The 19,637-nt window shown below is 32.2% G+C and overlaps 1 protein-coding gene across 1 annotated transcript in view; it reads left to right on the top strand.

The window, feature by feature from the left end:
* LOC113518198 (band 4.1-like protein 4) overlaps positions 1-17,804 on the top strand; it is a 61,045-nt gene extending 43,241 nt beyond the window's left edge. The window contains 18 exon segments of the mRNA XM_031913162.2: positions 4,472-4,592; positions 5,470-5,557; positions 6,319-6,471; positions 7,900-8,054; positions 8,595-8,695; positions 8,782-8,860; positions 9,602-9,793; positions 10,440-10,589; positions 11,234-11,309; positions 11,385-11,470; positions 11,555-11,737; positions 11,818-11,961; positions 12,219-12,458; positions 12,847-12,941; positions 12,944-12,977; positions 12,979-13,135; positions 14,272-14,474; positions 14,861-17,804. Coding sequence (XP_031769022.2) covers positions 4,472-4,592; positions 5,470-5,557; positions 6,319-6,471; positions 7,900-8,054; positions 8,595-8,695; positions 8,782-8,860; positions 9,602-9,793; positions 10,440-10,589; positions 11,234-11,309; positions 11,385-11,470; positions 11,555-11,737; positions 11,818-11,961; positions 12,219-12,458; positions 12,847-12,941; positions 12,944-12,977; positions 12,979-13,135; positions 14,272-14,474; positions 14,861-14,876 — 2,273 coding nt within the window. The 3' untranslated portion in view covers positions 14,877-17,804.
* The last annotated feature ends 1,833 nt before the right edge of the window (positions 17,805-19,637 follow it).

Below are 19,637 nucleotides of genomic sequence, written 5' to 3'. Positions count from 1 at the left end.
ACTATGTCGGTGGCTATTTGTTAGAATACAAAGTGCTTTCATCTAATACTACTTATAATCTGATAAAAACTTATTACAGGAGATATATGCATGGATACAATTTTACATTTTAATTATTACGTTAATTTTTTAGTAGCGAATGCAGAAACATTAGAACTCCAAATGTTTCTAATCAAACAGACCTCTTTCGCTTGTTCTACATTCATCATTCTATTTATAAGCTCGCTGGTTGGGAAAAATCTGCATTGCAATAAGATACGTTGAATATTTTATTCATTCATACACAATATGTGTACGTAAAATATAACAAGCCAAATAGATTGTACTCCTTATTTGCTACAACTAATACGGAAGTATGTAGAGAGTAATAAAATTTTTCTCCGCAGAAAAGAAATTTATATGTAACTGACATACGAACGGAAAGTAAACCCTGTTGATTGCAAGAATTTAAAATTGGCGAAGATACCGATATTTAAGCTTAGCTTAACAATAAAATCCGGGCCAATTAAGAACCGTCGCTTGTATGAAGTCGCTAAAAAATAAGGATTTTATAATTTAACAAATAAGGTGTTGAGAGAAATGTGGAAGGTGTAATTTTTTTTAACACAGTATTACCACGAATGTAAATTTTAAATGTAAAAATTAATATTTTTATTAATACGATTTTCTATCATTAAAATATTTTTAATACTCATTGTGATATCAAGAGATCGTTCAAAAATAAGATTTTGATTTTTTTTTTATATTATTTTATTTTATTTTTACAGTAGACATATGTATAGATGAATCACCTCTTTACCACAAGATCGATGTTCTGCTCACAGATCGTTCACATTTACTTGCGTTAACGTGAAACAGATCCGAGCCTCTGACTTATACAAACGACAGCGTTGTAAATATATGAAGAAAACCATCAGTCGATGAGATTCTTTGATGTTTCCAAATAAGTAATAACACATCAATATACAAATTGGGTTTCTATATCGATATATACCTATAAGTACGTAACTTTTGATTAATAATCAAAACAGATTTTATATTAACCAGATTTATTTGCCCAAAGTGATGTTTACACAAAGTTTAATGAAAATGAATAATTTTTTCCAAAATTTATTCTTTTATGCTTCTATAAGTATCTTTTTTTTTTATTTTCAACTTAATTTAAGAAATACTTAAAGTATACTTATCGATTCTAAACAATTTCGATGATTTTGTTTTATTCGAAACGATGTTTCCGTTTTGAAGTAACTATACATATTTGGACATGATTGTTGGTTTTTCTTAGTAATCATAACAGTTTGAAGTTCTTTTTATTTCTTAATATGTTAATTGAAGTTGCATAATAAATAAAATAATTATAAGCATAATTAAATCGACCTGGCTCACGAGGTGACCGAAATGTAGGGGGTGACGTCCACCGAAATCATTCCTATCGTTTTGTCGACGAACGGTCTTATCCCAACCAGTCTCGAACAACATCTCAGACGGTTGGGATTCTGAGGCGGCTCACTCCCGGGAAAGATGCAGAAAGCGGTGTTTTTAGATTCTGCTCGCATTGTACACCGGTTTCTCTCCCTGGGCCGACTGTGCTTTTGCCGGGGGTTAGTTGCCATCTCCTCTTCTTAAGTGGGGAGATGTGAATTTTGTGGAAATTATAAGCATAATTAAATTCCTAATGACTCATGATTAAACATAGTTTCCTACAAAAAATCGACTTCAATTGCGACAAAACCAATTACTTTGATCTATAAACTAAACTACTGGACCGATTTGGATAATATTTCTATGCGATAAATCTGTAAGTAAATTCTTTCGGATAAAAAAAATCCAAATCGGTTTAGGAGTAGAGTTGTAAGGTAAAAAACATAAAAAAATACAATCAAATTGAGAATTTCCTTCTTTTCCAAATCGGTTGAAAATAGCATAATAACGTTTAAAAGTTTTAAAATAAATGATGATTGTATTTACGGTATTCGAAAAACAAAAAAGTAAGGTGCAATTACTGACTTAAAGTAAATATTTACATAACACCTTTGAAGATGTTACGGTATAAAGTTTTCATTGGCACCTTAGGTTGAAAACTCGCAACTATTACAACACTACAAATAAACAATAGGAGATCGACGTCTCGTTCAGGTAATATCGCCATGTATTTTTCAGAACATCGATGATCCTTTTCCAATGTTTGCTCCGAGCGAAAGGTCGAAACTTCTTATGTATATTCTTGCGCGTGAACCAGATGTTGCGATTTCCGTGAAGAAAAAAAGAGATATACGAGGGGAAATTACTGTCAAGATGGTTCGCTGGTCATAGTTTTTCTATGCGGATATGCGTGAACCCACTTGCCCTAACGTGCTCGTTAAACACTTAGATAAACATTAATCTCCCCTTTGAGTTTAGGTTTATGGGTATATAAAAATATAAATACGTTAAGCCACCAACATAATAATAATTTTTATCAACGATATGAAGATAAATAATGAAGAGTCATCAAAAAGTCACTACACCATACAAATAGTGATTTACGAGTACAATACTTATTTCATTTCTCATGTTACGAGATATTAGAATACATACAGAACACTTAGAATACCTAACTACAGGAAAGTTTTCGTAATAGTAATCTATACTAATATTTTAAAGGAAGATTTTTATTTTTTGTATGTTTGTATGTAATGGATTTATAAATTCATTTAAATATTCAATTTAAAATTTTAATAATTCTTTCATGTGTAGAAACCTATATTAAAAGCGAAAAACATATTTAAAGAACATAGAGATAAAAAATTAGATATCCTTATCAAAATTAAAATAATGTAGTCTGAAATATCTAAAATTTGCATATTAAAGCTAATATAAAATACTAATTTATCGTTTTATCTATCTACCCCTGCGATGCATGAGTAGATCGCTAATAATTTATATCTCTTTTTATAATATATAGAGTTTAATTATTACACCAGAAATGTAGGAAATGTGACTATGACATAATTTGTTTCCTAAACCTATTTTAGGAGTCCTAGCTTTGAAAACCAGTTGAACGTTTTTCTTTATTATAAAAAAGCATATTTTGCTTCACAAAAAAGCAATTTAAATAATGAACATACACACACTGATGAACGACGAGGTGTTTCGTAGACATATAACATTGAAAGTATTTGAATTTAGAACGTGGAATTTGCAATTTATATTGTGAAAATGGATACAGAATAGGCAACGTCAAGGCGTACCATAGCCACGATACCAATTCAGATGAATTTAGAACCTCGCTTTTTTATTTTAATTATTATTACATATCATCATCATCATATTAATCGTTAACTGTCCACTGCTGTCCAATTAGTTGCCACACTTGGCAGGCGGGTTGGCAACCACAGTTAGGTTATGGTGACATTTTAAAAGGGACGCTGCTCCCCAACCCACGATACCCACAATACACCCAAGGAAGGTGTGGCTCATTCGATATCGGCACCACATTATTAATAAAAAAAATATATATTTATATATGTAACGTATATTTTTAATTTTATTATTCTCTGAAATTATAATTGTGTACATTTTGTATTTATAATGATTTAAATACCCCGTATAATATATAATAATATAAACCCTACCCGAACAAATTTGGAGCGGATTTTCCGTACGTACTACCTACATATATATTATGATAGTACCATAAGTACAGGTACTGTTTTAATATATGTTTGTTTAGGATACGAGTCCATCTTAATTCGTTAATTCTGTTTCAACATTGGTATCGTTATAATAGATATTTTCGGACCGTTACAAGCGTCTAAACAAGGCATTTGTTCCAAAATTGGAACCAGGACGTCGTATTCTCAATTTATTTTTATCCTTTGAAGTACTGACACGAACGACTTTACATCACAATGTTTGTGCGTGTTATTTTTAATTTTATAACTCTCGTCACATTTTTCATAGAATTATAGGTACAATAAGTATTTTTATCTATCTATCTATCTATCGCTATCGAAAAATCGAAAAAGTGAAATATTGAGAATAAAGGAGAAGATTAATTTAGAATTACTACTGAATAATTAACTGCGCCGCTTAATATTTACTTGTATATAGTGAAAGAATGCATGTTTTTATTATTTTTAAAAATATTTCAAATATTTCCTATTACCTCATCACTACATTAATTCAGTGCCGTTAAATGTACGTTTCTCCCATATTTCATTACAAACTACTAACTCCCTATATTATTTATTCTCTGTACTATAGGGAATTAATGTAACCATTGATTGATGATTTAGAAGTAACAGGAAGAAGTATCTTTATCCTATTGTATTTTAATTGAATTTTCACTATATACTCGTATTTTATGTATAAGGTGCAATAAAGCGTTAAGTAAATAAATAAATTGTATAACATTTTGAGAACGCCAGTTCAAATTGTAGCTCTAAAATATTATGATTGTGCAAAAATTGATTATAAAATCTGTTTACAGCGGAGCTGGGTGACTATGACCCACGACGGCACACGCCGGGCTATGTGTCTGAATTCCGACTCCTGGCCCATCAGACTTCAGAGCTGGAGACACGCGCCGCTGATATACATCGTACCCTCACGTAAATATCCCAATACTTTTTCTTACAACAAAACGTTTGCTAAATGAGGGATGTTTGTCACTATTATTTACTTGCATTGTTTTATATTTCTCTACTTACAATATATCCGTAAAAATCAGCGGCCTATCTTATATAGGACCAATACGGAAATAAACTATATTGAGTACAAAATAATCATCAAAATCAGCACATAATTTACTAATATACCTATAGCGTTATCGTACACAAAAATTCTGTTGCATAGGGAACCTTTATTAATCTAGAAGACAGCAGGCTGCAGTTGAAGATTTTGTACAAGTAAGGTTTTAAATTATTTAAAAAGACTTTAGTTAAGTCTTTTATCGAAATTAGATTATAAAATAAATTATAAACTGTTTTCTACAACAATTTTATAAAAGTATTATTTTTATAAAGAAACTGAATCCAAGCTGTAAGTAAATATACGAGTAGACGCACTTGTACATTTTCTAAAAGTAAATACAATGAGTATGCTACGTGCAGACTAATAGTTTCTTGTTGCTAGATAGAAATCTAAGAGAGCAAGTTTCTAGAAATTAAGCTTTCAGAAGGAGCAGTTTCAGGCGAAAAGCGTCGCAGCCCGTCCCGGAAATTAAACTTCGCCTCTTACTTGGCTAATTGAATGAATTTTTAACTGTGCAAAGATGCAGTGAGCGACCGCTGGCGCGTCAAAACCGCAATTATATGCAAATTATGTGTACCTACTTAACACTAAGTGAGCGACTGAGGGCGGCGCGGTGGGCGGACGGTGCCAAGACATGATTATAGACTGGCACTTAGCTTGTTGGCTTGACACATAATACCCCTTGTTTATTAAGCTTAATTACTTTGCTTTATAACGTTTAACTCCTTGTTTCAGAGGCATTTCTCCAGCACAAGCAGAGCTGAGTTATTTAGATAAAGTAAAATGGCTCGATATGTACGGTGTTGATCTGCATCCTGTATTGGTAAGTCATTTTAAAATCAGATTTGACAATTTAAGAGCATCGTAAAGTGTTAGGTAGAAAGGATCTACTAAGTGCTTCGTGAAAAAAAAAATTTAAAATAGTCTCCATACATTTGCTTAAATTTTATTTTCTTATTATATCTATCGTGACGATAAATTAAAAGCGTTCATATTTTTTTCGTACGTTAATGATAGTAACTTTATAGTTACTATTTTACTATAGAAATATATATAAAACATTTTTTTTATTATTTTTGTTCCAACTGTGAAGTTATGTGATTGATTTAGTATAAATGGTTAAACGTTTTCTCATTTTTAGATATATTTTTGAGAAAAGTTATCAATATTAATAATATTACAGAAAAACAGTGATTTTACAATAAAATATTGAATTCGTAAACTTTTTTTTCCCGGTATGCTATTTTTTTATCTGGCTTTTTGCCCACTACTTCTTATGCGTATATTTCAAAAACAGGAAAACCAATGAATTAAATTACTTTTAGATGGCGTATTAAAATAATTTTTAAATCAAATCTTCAATAATACGACCGTGATAACTTCATCCAATTTAACGCAGTTTTTGCGTGATGCCGGAACAAACATACAGAGAGAGAAAATTTCTAAAAATATTGTCTTGGCTTCTAGTGCTTTTAAAAACCCCTCATATATATCAAATATTTCCAATATACAGACAGTGACGTCTTTTAGTATAATTTTATAATATTACAAAGATAAGATGTTTAAAATTTATACTTTGTATAGGGCGAGGACAGCGTGGAATATTTCCTAGGACTAGCACCAAGCGGACTTCTGTTGTTGCGAGGCAAACACACTGTCGCCAACTACTACTGGCCCCGAGTTTCCAAACTTTACTACAAGGGGCGCTACTTCATGCTCCGTGTAGCGGATAAAAACGTAAGTACCTCCTATACGGTTATCGAGGCAAACTTTTTGCAAATAAATAAAACATCTAAATCTGTGCAACACTTGACCTCGTTCTCGGTTGGATCGTTCGTACTGATAGCGTACTTTGAATAGTGGTGCAAGATGGAGTCCACCTTTTGCGCTTTCTTGAAAGGCATTCGCAGGCAGGCAATTACAGATAAGTCGAGTACAACTGAGCGCAGTATTTACAGCGCTCTGGACGAGCGCTGATAACCGCTACCCGTACGGACCGACGCGACTTGGTGCCAGTTTATTTGACATTAAACTTACTATAAGACTAAAAATATTATATTTTTTTTGGAATATAATATACGGTAATCCTACTTAATAAACTCTCAAAGTTTTTAAAGAAAGAATTGAGATATTTTCATATTTGTTACTCAATCATACTTTAAAGGCAAAACGGATTTGATTCAATTTTAGCGTATAACTTTACTTATTATTGTTATTACTTTTTATAAGGCCTCCTTTTATGTCACTACTCATTAAAAATCATTGTATTTATTATTTTTATAATTGGTGCAATAAAGTATAAATAAATATACGAGTACAAGTAAATGAACTATTGTTAATTTGCTATGCAATATATTCTTTTATGTTGAAAAGCTGCATGTACAAAACAATCCTACTAGTAGTATTTAAAAATATTCCTATGTTTCTTATCTGTTCCATTACATTTTAACGACTGAACGGATTTTAATAAAGTTTGCTAAGATGGATCATTAATCTGGATTACGCATAATATCATTTTTATTCTAATTCACGCAGGCGAAGCCGCGGCTTACAACTAAGTACCTAATATTTCTACTAATGGCAACAGGTAGTATTCTTATACTAATTGAGGAGATTGGAGCTAAAGTATTAAATCACAATAAATGTTAGACTATATACGTATAGTTGTTAACTAACAATGAGGCAGGATTTATAGACAAAGATATTATGCAAATTTTCATGTTATTAATGCACGTTACCATAATTTTGTGAAATTGTGATGAATAACTGTTATAAAAGGATTTAAGTGACGTAAATTTTACGACATATTTAAATAACAATGCTTTGAAAACAAAAGGAATTAGGTATGTATTTGAATATATTGTTTAAAAGTTCCAATTGTTCATTTTTAAATGGAATAAGGTTAATTCTTGTTTCTTGAACTAAATCAGCCTTTTGTATAACAAATTGGTAGTATTTTATTTGAGCAATATTAATTATAGGTACAAATATAAAAAAGATGGACATTGTTTGTCTGACTAGATTAGATTTTTGATATGTAAAATGTCAGATAGTAAAGTTTAGTTAATATTTTTACTTATTGCACCAGTTATTGCATATGCAGATGTAGCCCGATACTATTATTTTACCTATTACAACAGTCACATGTATTTTTATTTGACGCAGAATGAAACTTCAACGTACGGATTTGAGTCACCGACCAGAGCGGCCTGTCGACATTTGTGGCGATGCTGCTCTGACCATCATGCATTTTTCCGTCTTCAGCAAACCTCACCGGCTTCCGCTGATATTTTTGCCTTAGGCTCAAGACTGAGAAATAGGTGATTTTATCAAAATAATTGACAAGAGATCAATTAAATTTTCGCTACACTTTTTTTACACGAAATACCTATTTTTATATAAACTACTAGAGATTCCCCACCCCTACCTTGCACAGGTAAATAGATGAAAAGATAAATTTGTGCTATTAGTTATTAGCTTTAATTGGCAAAATTTTATATTTTTGGTTTATTATTACTTTATAGCTTATATTTTATTCTTTCATAGGGATCTCTATTTTTTTAATAACTCTATGTTACTCGCTGATAATATAGCTTTTTATAGGTGAAATAATTTAAAAAATCGGTTGAGTTTATCCATTAAAAATCCATATAAATTTAAGTCAAAACGTAAAAATTTACACCAGTCGTCGTAAACACTACATGATCGCGTTCGTTTATTCTTAAAACATAACTATAAATACTATATATTGAATACTAAATATATATATATATATATATATATATATATATATATATATATATATATATATATATGTCATAACTGTAATTACTCCCTAAAATATATAAATCTGCTGACAGTGGACGTGGAAGCAGGCCCCGACCACCGCCAACGTTCAGCCGTACACCATCACGCCGAATCGCGCGCCCCCCGCACGCATCACACACTTCCTTGCATGACGGTAATCACCCTATAATCATGAAGCATTTTTACTATCATTATTTATCACTTTTTGTCTGCATCATGTAGAAAATTTTTTTGTTCCAGTGCCAAAATTAGAAGATTTGAGAATAAAAGACTGCCCCCCAGAAGTTAAGCAACCTACCTCAGTTCATCGACCGAATTCGTGAGTCTCTATCGCTAATAATTGCGCTATGTATCAAATATAATGAACTTATAGATTATAACAGTAAATTCTTGTCGAATTAATTTAAGTCATTTACTTCAGATACAAAGTAAACTAATTGTCTTATCCGCGAACCCAATTGAATTATTACAGTACGTGCATTAACGTCTCGCACGTATTTAAACGTATTATTATGCCTTTGAAAATATAATTTCAAATTGTGATTTTTTTAATATCGATCAGTTCGATGTTTTTAGGTTAGTTCAAAGTTGCTCTGTAGTTTATTTATCTTTTGAGATGGTTACTGTTCGAATAAAAACAAAAACTAAGAGGTCCTTTTACCATCATACAAAAAAAGGAAAAAAATGTATTATGTACAACGTCAAAGATAGATAATTATTAAATATACCTATTGTAGATCAATAGGTAGTAATATTCACACAAAATATCCATATCCATAAATTAATTGTAAGTTATTTAATATGGCTAAATCCAAAATATATTTTGTAACGAAACTTTGAATCCACAATAAAGATCCAAACGTGCCTGCGGCGTCTCACTCAACATAGCTAAATATTTAACACAAAGTGCTCTAGTTCAGTTCGGTAAATAACTTAGATACCTAGTCCTTTTGGAATTTATGGCTTTTGTAAAGAGCTGTAACTGTAGCTTTGAACTAATAGCAGCCTACACTAATGAGTTTGTATATTTTAACTTCATTAAAACATTCTTTATAAATAGAATTAGCGGCGAGGTGACTGGAGGCCCACCGTCGATGGGGCCTGGTGGGTCCCCGAGGTCCACACGTTCGGCTCCGACGCGGCGCGGGTTGTATTCTGCCTCGCCGACTGCGACCCGTCCACCGCCTGCACCCCGACACAGATCTGCCTCTGTTGATTCACAGAGTTCCAACGATTCACGAACTAACCGCAAGTAAGGCCCAGATATGATTTAATCCGTCACATCACACAAACTGACAATTTATATAATTTATTAAAACAAAATCAATCTATAATATTTATCGACGTAGTTCATATCTATAGAAGTTAATTAACACTTTTACTAGGAAAAATGTTCACAATTCCAAAATTGTATAAACAGCTATGTATAAATCTTGATACAGATTTTTTGTGGCTTCCAAAATGTTTGTTCTGATAATTGCGTCATTTAAACTTTACTGAAAACCATTCATTGTTAGCTTTATTTAAATTTAATCGAAAAGCTTCGGTTATAACTTTAGTTTTCGGAACTGAAAAGCTGATTCAAATGAAGTTAATGATTACATTTTGCAATTATATTCAATTGCAAAATTAAAAAATAATATATATAAATGTATTTCAAAGTTTTTTAATCTCATAAAGGTGGTAAACAAGCTTACAACACGTCTGATTACAGAATACCAACACCAAAATTGAACCAATTATTGGCCGTTATTGACCTTAAAGAAAGTGCATAAATGAAGGAATGAAGTGAATAATTGTTGTAAAATTGTGTTAATAACTTTATATTCATACGTATTATTAAAGTTTTAAGATTACACGCATATCTAGAAACTTAAATTGTCGTTCATTGTCAATAGACATAAGCATAGGTCCCGCCGTCAGCAGTCAGATGCGGAGAGCGAACTGTCTCGTGGGTCAGGCCGATCAGGACGACGGCACAGGCGCCACCGTTCGCGGCACAAGCATGAGTCTGGCTCCGAGAGAGACGACTCCCAACCTGATGCCAAGTTAGTTATCCATGATTTTGTATCTAATAATTCATAATTCAAAAACAAGTAGGTCATTTAATTGATTAAGAATGTGTTACCAGTCATTCAAGTCCCTAATGTATACGTTTATATAATGAGAAAAGAATATCAAGTGATATAGTGATAGATATTATAATCATATCAGCCTTTATTTGTCCATTGTTAAACATAAGCCTCCCTCTTGGGGGGTTTGGCCAGTAGTTGCCACCCTTGGCATTGGCAAGCGCAGTCAGGCTTTAGAGATGTTTTTTTGGAAGGATAATATTATAATAATAACTTTATTTATATTAATTATTAAGTACAGTTGCGGTTTTCCGAGCTTCTAAAATCTGCGTCTTAAAAGTTGATGCATTCTATAACAGAATATGTTTATAATATAAATTATAAAATACCTGACACCTATAAATCAAATGCAATTTTTATTAATATTTATTTGTGTTAAACATATACTTACATAGGTACTTATCAAAAGCATGTCAACTCATTGTTTGTGTATCTTTTCGCAATATGCAGTTTCATTATGAATACGAACCATCCGTCAGCTTATTTAAAAATAAATTTAGCAGATTATAAAGATTAGGTATTTTTATAATTTCTGCTAAACTCTTCTGTTTATTTCACAGAGAATATGAACTAATAGAATCAGAGTCTCAGTGGAAGGAAGTACTCAGACAAACGAACGCTGGTAGCGGCGTTCAAGTAAGTATTTAATAATTTGGCGCACTTATATTTATTTATTATTATCATTGATTCTTAACTTCCATAACTTTGTAGGTAGCGAATGTTCGACGGTCACAAATGGAACCAGAAACTGGAACACATCGATCTTCTCATAGACATCGGAGACACAGAAAACATAGGTATGTGTTTATAACTTTCTTATTGTTGTAAATTTATCAATGTCTTTTACACATAACATCCATATTTGAAACGTGATTTATCAGGTCCAGATCTGGTTCTCCGAATGATAAGAAGTGGCTACCCAATGAATTAAAACAGCATTTAGAGTTTTCATTAGTCGATACCACGGGCATGACTGAGGAACAATTGAAAGAAATACCATATACCGTAGTCCAGACAAGTCACGCTCGCCAAACTAAGCTTCGGACATCTTCTAAACATAAACAGTAAGTTTGACATATCTTTTGCAATTACTATCTATTATAGAGTATTTGAACTAGCCAATAATTTTTTTCTTTTTATTAAGAGCTGAACATGGATCGTTGGCTAGACGAGAGAAGAGTTCTTCATTACACGGCAAAAGTCCCCATGACAGTCACAACCAAGGGTCACTTAGATCTATTTCGAGTACCTTGAGTACCCATAGGACTAATAATGAGAAGCATGGACGGTATGTATATGCAGGATTAAGATAAATTAAGATTAAAAACACAGTAATATTTCAATCGTAATAAAATTAATGTGGAATCAGTCTATTGCATGTAAAATCATAAAAATTGTTACAAAATTGTTAACTATAGACCGCATCATATAATTAAAAATACGATTTAATCATGTATTAAAAAACTTTCTCCTTTTTGAAGTCGTTTAAAACATACAAATGAAATAAATACAAAAATTTAGATCACAAGATTCTTTATATTTCAGGCGTATATATCCCAGCTTTGACGAGACCGCTGGACGAAATGGGGATGATTTTCTAACAAACAATGGATATAAAGGAAATGTCACACCGGTATCGAACAATAATAATCCGTACAGTCCGGTGACAAACAGTAATAGTAATAGCTCAAGTGGGGAGCTGATAACAGGCAGCGCGAGGGTATCGCACGAGCACACAGATTCCGGGCTAGGAGCTGACCAGGATTACGCCTATTCTTCTGAGAGGTGATTTCAATATAATTAAATTTATTTCAATTTCATTTATTTAACTATATATTTATACTTATACATCATCTATAGCAGGTGATATTTATATTATACATAACTCATTAATCTATATTGATAACAACATGTGAAAGTACGAATGACTCTGTCTGTTACTTTTTTACGCCTAAACTACTGAATTGATTTTGGCATAGAGAGATTGGATCTTAGAAAAGGATATGGGTTAGTTTTTGTCGCGAAAATAAAACTAGAAAGAATTGAAATAGAGGACGGAAGTTTGTATAGGAAATCAACCATTTGTCAAGTAAGGGGTAACTGATAAAAAAAAAACAGGGGAGATCGAAACAAGTGAGAACATTGGCAATGGCAACCGTTTCTGTGATGGCAGGTCCAGCGACAGCACCAAGGGTGGCGCGGGCGGTTCGACAGCGCCAGTGAGTAGGCAGTGGACGGGGACGGGCGGTGCTGGCAGCGCGGGCGGGTGGCGGGATGGGCTGGAGGTGCGGGCGGCACGGGCGGGCGCGCTAGCTCGGCGGCCGCCGGCGGCGCCCAGCCGAGTCACCGGCTCGCAGCGCTCTCTGCTGTCGGTCGCCAGCGACAGTGTTACCGCGCGCCGCCCGCGCGAATTCGCCCCCCGCGGATACCCTCACGCCGCGGACGGTGGCTTTTCTCTCTTTGTGAGTGGGCGCTTTGCTTCCTAACACTCTTCCGCTGTCCGACGGCCCTCGAAAAAAGTGACACTAAGATATATTCTATAATTTTTTTCGATTAAAAAAGAATCATGAAAATCGGTTATAAATTAGTGAACATTAAAATTTTCTTTTCGGTTTATTCTTTTTTATATGTCATCGTCGGCGTTTCGATAAAATCTTGTTTACAGTCAATTGAAAAGAACATTGAATATTCTAATTTATTTTCCCTTGTTGAATTCTTTTAAAACACATATTTTAAATCACAATGTATCCACGGAGATTTAAATAATGATATTACTTTATCCCCAACTTCCCCTTTGTATTCGGTCGGTCAACCAGAAATGAAAACACAAAACATTATCAAAATAATGTAGGTTCCGTCCTTTGTATTTATTTTTACCTGAAGAGAGACCCATTAAAAAGTGAAAAATGCCTTCGGAATTATATTAGCTTACGAGGGCCGTCGGTAGTAATCCGCAGCTCCTGTTTCTGGCTCGCTGATAAAGCTAACCGTGTACAGGCTGCTGAAACGTATAATAATTCCAGGTTTTTACGCCATTAGGTAATCATGTATATCCTATATCTAAAAGTTTTAGGCATATATACGAACAGTTTTTTCTTTTTGTAAATGATTTTGTATCATATTGAATATATTATAGAGAATGTTACAATTAATAAAGTAGGATAGCCTAATTTACTGACTTTAGTTATATTTATAAGAGAGTATCTACATTATATACATTATTATGGTTAAAATTTAGTACTTGGTGACATCGTTATCTATTCACTTCTATCTATGCTTAGGGAGCTTACACAATGGGGATTTAAAGTGCTACAGTGGTTTTCTAAATTGTCTGTTTATATACGTGAACTCAAAATTCGTAGTACAATGTACAATTAATTTCAGCCATACATTTTTATAATATTATTTTGATAAAAAAATATTGTGATTTGACAATAGTAATTGCCACTTTAGTGCCTGCGGCTTTTATGTTTGGTAACTATACCTATATAAACCTCACCTCATATGTTTCAGATTATGTTGTACTTATTATTATATATATAGAACTATGGTTTGCACCGGTAGTTTGACGTACATATTTATGAATTGGGATACACAGAGACATGCTAGCAACAACAACATATTGATCGGCGAGAGCGGGTCGCTGGCGCGGCGGTACGCGCGGCCGTCGCGTGAGTCGCGCGACAGCTCGCGCGACCACAACGCCAACCTGGCGCGAACGCATGCGCGCCTTGCGCACGCGCACGTACGCCATGACAACACCCTCGACATTATTCTTAAGCCTCTCATAGAAAGCACGCAGTAAGTAAGGCCGACACCGGAGTCCCACTATATGTGTCGCAACCAGTAGCGGAATGAGTAGCTGCACGCACCCTTGGTTTGTTCGTGATCGCGGTTCAAGATCGCGCTGCCCTGTATGCTCACGAAGGCGTTTGTGTTTTGTTTTTGCATGGGTTAAGGTCTTTTTTAGCTTAGTACACTAACATGACACTAACAATTAACGCTCGTTGTAACTGTGTTTTGTTTTTTTGTTTCGTGTCTTTAATTGTTTTGTGATTAAATAAAATTAACTGTCAATCATCATTGTCGTTTACTATTCTTCTGTTTTGTGTTAGCATTTAACGTATATTGTTAAATGTGTTGATGTTTATGAGTTATATATTTAAAATAATTTATTTATAAAACAGGCTGCAGAGCAATTAAATCCGGAGAACGACACATCTGTTAATGTAGCAGAGACTGCTTTGAAGTCGTCTGGTAGCATCAAACCTCCCGGAGCCGCTGAGATGAGCACTGAACTGTAAAAAGGAAAACATTTTAGTTGAACTTAATTGTAAATATACCTATAATACGTATTCTATTCACATTTTAATTCATAAATAGGTAATGCGTGTTTATAACCGTTGCTAAGTACCTCTAAATTGTTATTTTATTATGTTTTTGTTACGATGTTGTGTCAACTTTTTAACTAATAGGAAATAATTATATGGTTACTTATAACTATTAGATAAATTTAAAAATAAATAGTATGGAGCTTTTTTGGAAATATTGAGTCAATAACGAAAACCTTGGTACGATAATTCCAAAAGGTTTCCATTTTAGTTTTATAACGTGACGTAAGGGAAAAGATATCACAGAATAATATTACTAGAGATACGAGATATCGTAGATGGGCTGAAAAAATATTACGATGTGATTTATGGTAACCTAGCGAGAAAGGTGTGTAGTAAGAGAAAAATCTATGGTCTCCCTGCGGGGGACACGCGCACGTATTGCGTAATACATTGTGTTCTGCCTATATGTATGTATGTACGTACCTATATATTTTTTTTTGTAAATAATACGACATATATTCCATCTATAATAATCATTATTGTAACAAATTAACAAAAACGATAGACTCTTAATGAAACATGATTTTATGCCAAAGAAGTTTCATTCTACCAGCATTACATTTGCCCTCTCTACAGAAACTATAATTTACTTATGATAAACCTATTAAAAAGAAGAACTCTTAATTAGGTGTACCGCTTAGGTTATGTATGTTATAGGAAATAATTTAATTACACTTAAAATTACAACAATATTGGTACTCCGTCCACATCAAATTAGCTACAAGGAAAATAAATATTATTTTAAGTTACAACACTATTATACATGTATAGTTGTACAACTTTCTTAAAGTTGAGTTCATACTTCATAAGTCATCTTGTTTATGCTTGTAATACGAGCTATAGCTTTATTATAGCTCCATTTGTTATTACTATTATATATTATTAGTATTATTGATTTTATTTATGATTATATTTAAAACATTTTTTTTTATAATTAGTTAACAATAAGTATAAATGTACATGAAATAAAATTCAAAAATAGTGTAATAATAATTCATATAAAATAGGTCTGAATTTTTTATAATCTGCAGTAGCTTTTTTTTTTTAAATCGAAAACAGTTTCCTTTCTGCAAATCTTTAATCTAAATCAAATCCTATTTTTGGATGTTATCGTTATTTTTTGCCAAATTTATAAAGAACTGACGTTTTGTTTTTTATGAAGATTACAGTAGGTAATAATAGATGAAATATTCTCTCGAAATATCGTAATGTTCAATCGGCTTAACAGTTAATGTAATGTCAACAACATTTTATTTTATTTTGTATTCATCCCATTTACTAATTTATTGTTTTAGGTTTATTGTAATGCAATTTATATGCGTTTTGTTAGAAATGAATAATTCATTATTTATTGATACTTATTAACCCTAATTTATTTAGGTAATACGTAACTATTTGTTAATTCTACAGACAGAAAACATTGATATAGGTACATACACATACTGTATTCAGCTATGAACATCCTAGTAAGTACTATAAATATGATAGTTTGTTACCATTAAGTACTAAAACAACTCAATCAATCATCGTGAAATTTGGCATAACAGGTAGTATTTGGCATGGAAAAGGACATACATAAGTTACACTTTACCACTTATAAATATGTTACGAAGATGAAGTCACAAGAAGTTTATTATTAAGTGGCCATACATCCTAAAGTCCACTGATAAATCTAACTTGAATAAGCATATATTCAATGAATAAAAGATATTCTTCACAATCAGTTCTAGACTATATATAAATTTGATATATTTTCATCAGAAAGCGGTGCACCTTATGTTATTATTTTGTTATTACTCGTAGCATTAGTTCAGATTGCGTTATTTATTTACGATTATAAACAACGGGTATTAATATATATTACCAGTCTCATTATAATATGAAATTGATGTACTGTACAGTTGTTATGTAGTTTAGTATTTAATTAATACTATTTTTTCAGGACGTATGTAAAGATGCAAACATAATAAATGTTATATTTTATATTGAGGTCCTATTTGCTCCGTTGAGCTTAAATAACAAGGCCAAAGCTTTGTGTCTACTCAATGTAAGAAATCTTACAATGTACGTAGTCAACATACCTATCATATGTGAATTTGTCTTAAACACACATAACAATTGTTATATCTACACGTAATAGTCAAGCTATTGCCTTGTGTATTGTGTTTTAAGTTAATACACTTATTTCTATGAAATAAGTATTAGTAACATTATCTCCTGTGAGGTTTACACGATCTCAGTTCTACACAATAATATATAATGATAACATGTACCTCGTGTCTATAACAGACTTTCATGACGTTCAAGATTATTACGATGTAAATATTTATAAGTTGGCAATTAGGTATTCACCAACACCAAAGTAGCTACTTGAGTTCTGCTGTAGATACGGATATATTTTATCATTTATTATTACTCATTAAATAAACATGAACTGGAAAATACATGACTAAAATATCTAGTTACATGTTATTTTCATGTATATAGCGTAAAAATATAGTTTGATGTAATATTTAATAACTACCAGTATTTCTAAATGTTATAAGTAAGAAAACATTTTAATGTATAAGTGTAGGTATTTAAATAAATAAAATGGTATATAGTCGGTCAATTTGTACTGTGGCAAGACTGAAAATGTATAATTTTAACAATGTCCCGAATGTTTGTAATCATTACATTTTCCTATGTATTTTTTCAAAATCATGGCCGTCGTTTACATTAAAGGATAATAATTTCATATTGCTTGTTTTTTCTTCGAACTCTTTACCATCATAAGTATTCGTTATATGACATGATTTAGCAAGGTAGACATCAGCCGTTAAGTGTCCACTGTTGAAGATAAGCCTCCCTTTTGGGGGTTTGCCAGTAACTGACACGCTTGACAGGCGGATTGGCCACCGCAATTAGGTTTTGGTCATGTTTTAAGAGGGACTCTGCTCCCCATCCCTCGACTAATAAGTTCACTTAGTTGCCTCATACGACACCCACGAGAGAGGAAGAGTGACCCATTTTATGCCGAGACCACACGGCGAAAAGTAATATGAGAATTAGACTGTAAAGATGAATTTACCTACTTTTGATTTTGGATCAAGCGTCCGATTTCTAGTTTCTCAAAATTATTATTTAGCGCAAAACATGTTTATGAGCCTTTAAGGAGCATTTCAATTTCATTTTCAATTCGTAAATAATTATATGAATTATATATATATATATATATATATATATATATATATATATATATATATGTTATGTAATGTTAAACAAATCTTATCTAAACAATAAGTTTGGAAAGCACTTTAAAAAATAATTTAGGAATAGTTAAAATCATTCAAATGATTTTGAAATTTTACAGACTATATAGACAGCCATTACTATCTTAATATCTGTCACTATTAATATTTATGAGAATCGACACACAGAGATGGACAGTGGAGAAATATCAAGAATGGTTATGTATTATCTGATAAAGAACAAAGCGTCAGTATTAATTAAGCGGTAGTGTCTCAGATATCGACGGACACCGCCACCCATTAACACTAATGAGGATGAGTTCAGACTAAAACCGTTACTGGCTCTGTCTTTTGCTCTACATATTACCTACTGTATCTAATTAAATGATTACTGAGATAGATCTATATCATTTCTTTTTATTTATATAACATTTACCTGACAAATAAAAAGGAAATTCACGTTTATTTATTTTAATCCATGTATTTTAGTCAAAATATTTAGTATAAGTGTAATTAGAATGTCTCGTTAGATTTTTATATACCTATCAGATGTCACATTATATTTTACATAAACAGATCTATAATTTGATTTTATTTAAATTTCGACGAAAAAGAAAATAAAATATGGGTTTTCCAAGAAAAATACACCGAAAATTCTTGATGCTATTTACAAAATAAGGCCACAATATCAATACAATCATAAATTACCATTATCAACGACATTTGCGAGGCCTCAAGTGTAAACGAACGATCAATGTAACTAGTTGAAGTAGTGAAACTAGGCCGCGATAATTTTTAATTACAAAACATTATAACTTTTTTAATTTACAAAAGTAAAATTTATAATATTTTACATTGCCACAATCACCGAATAAAACATTTTAAAGCTTGGAACAACAAATAGTAGGATTTTTATCGTTATGACCAACAAGACGTACTGACTTGTTATAATTTTAATTGTGAGAACCTGTAACTTTTCGCTAACTTTTAACCGACCTTTATACAAACATCTTAATATTTACATAATTGAGTTTGCTTGGAGTTCAGTCATATTTTGTATATTAAAACAAAGGATGAAACATGTTTATTCTCACCCTGACGAGTGCAGGTCTATAACAGTTCTGATGTCCACTAATCAACGAAGGGTGAAAACTCATTAGGTACCAGTATTTAATGAAAGGGTTCCCGGGGCGTGTATGATTACTTGTTAATTGAAAGGTACAAAATCAAAGGGCGGCGAGACAAAGCTACCTTGCAAACTAGAAACGGATTAATAATTTTTACTACGTTGTTCCTGTCGTTTTTATTATAATATGATTCAGTACGGGCATTAATTTTAT

The sequence above is a fragment of the Galleria mellonella genome, unplaced genomic scaffold (assembly GCF_026898425.1).
Source record: "Galleria mellonella isolate WM207_F2 unplaced genomic scaffold, CSIRO_AGI_GalMel_v1 utg132, whole genome shotgun sequence".
Classification (NCBI taxonomy): Eukaryota; Metazoa; Arthropoda; class Insecta; order Lepidoptera; family Pyralidae; genus Galleria; species Galleria mellonella.
The sequence above is the reverse complement of the archived record's forward strand: the minus strand, read 5'-3'. Positions and strand labels throughout refer to the sequence as shown.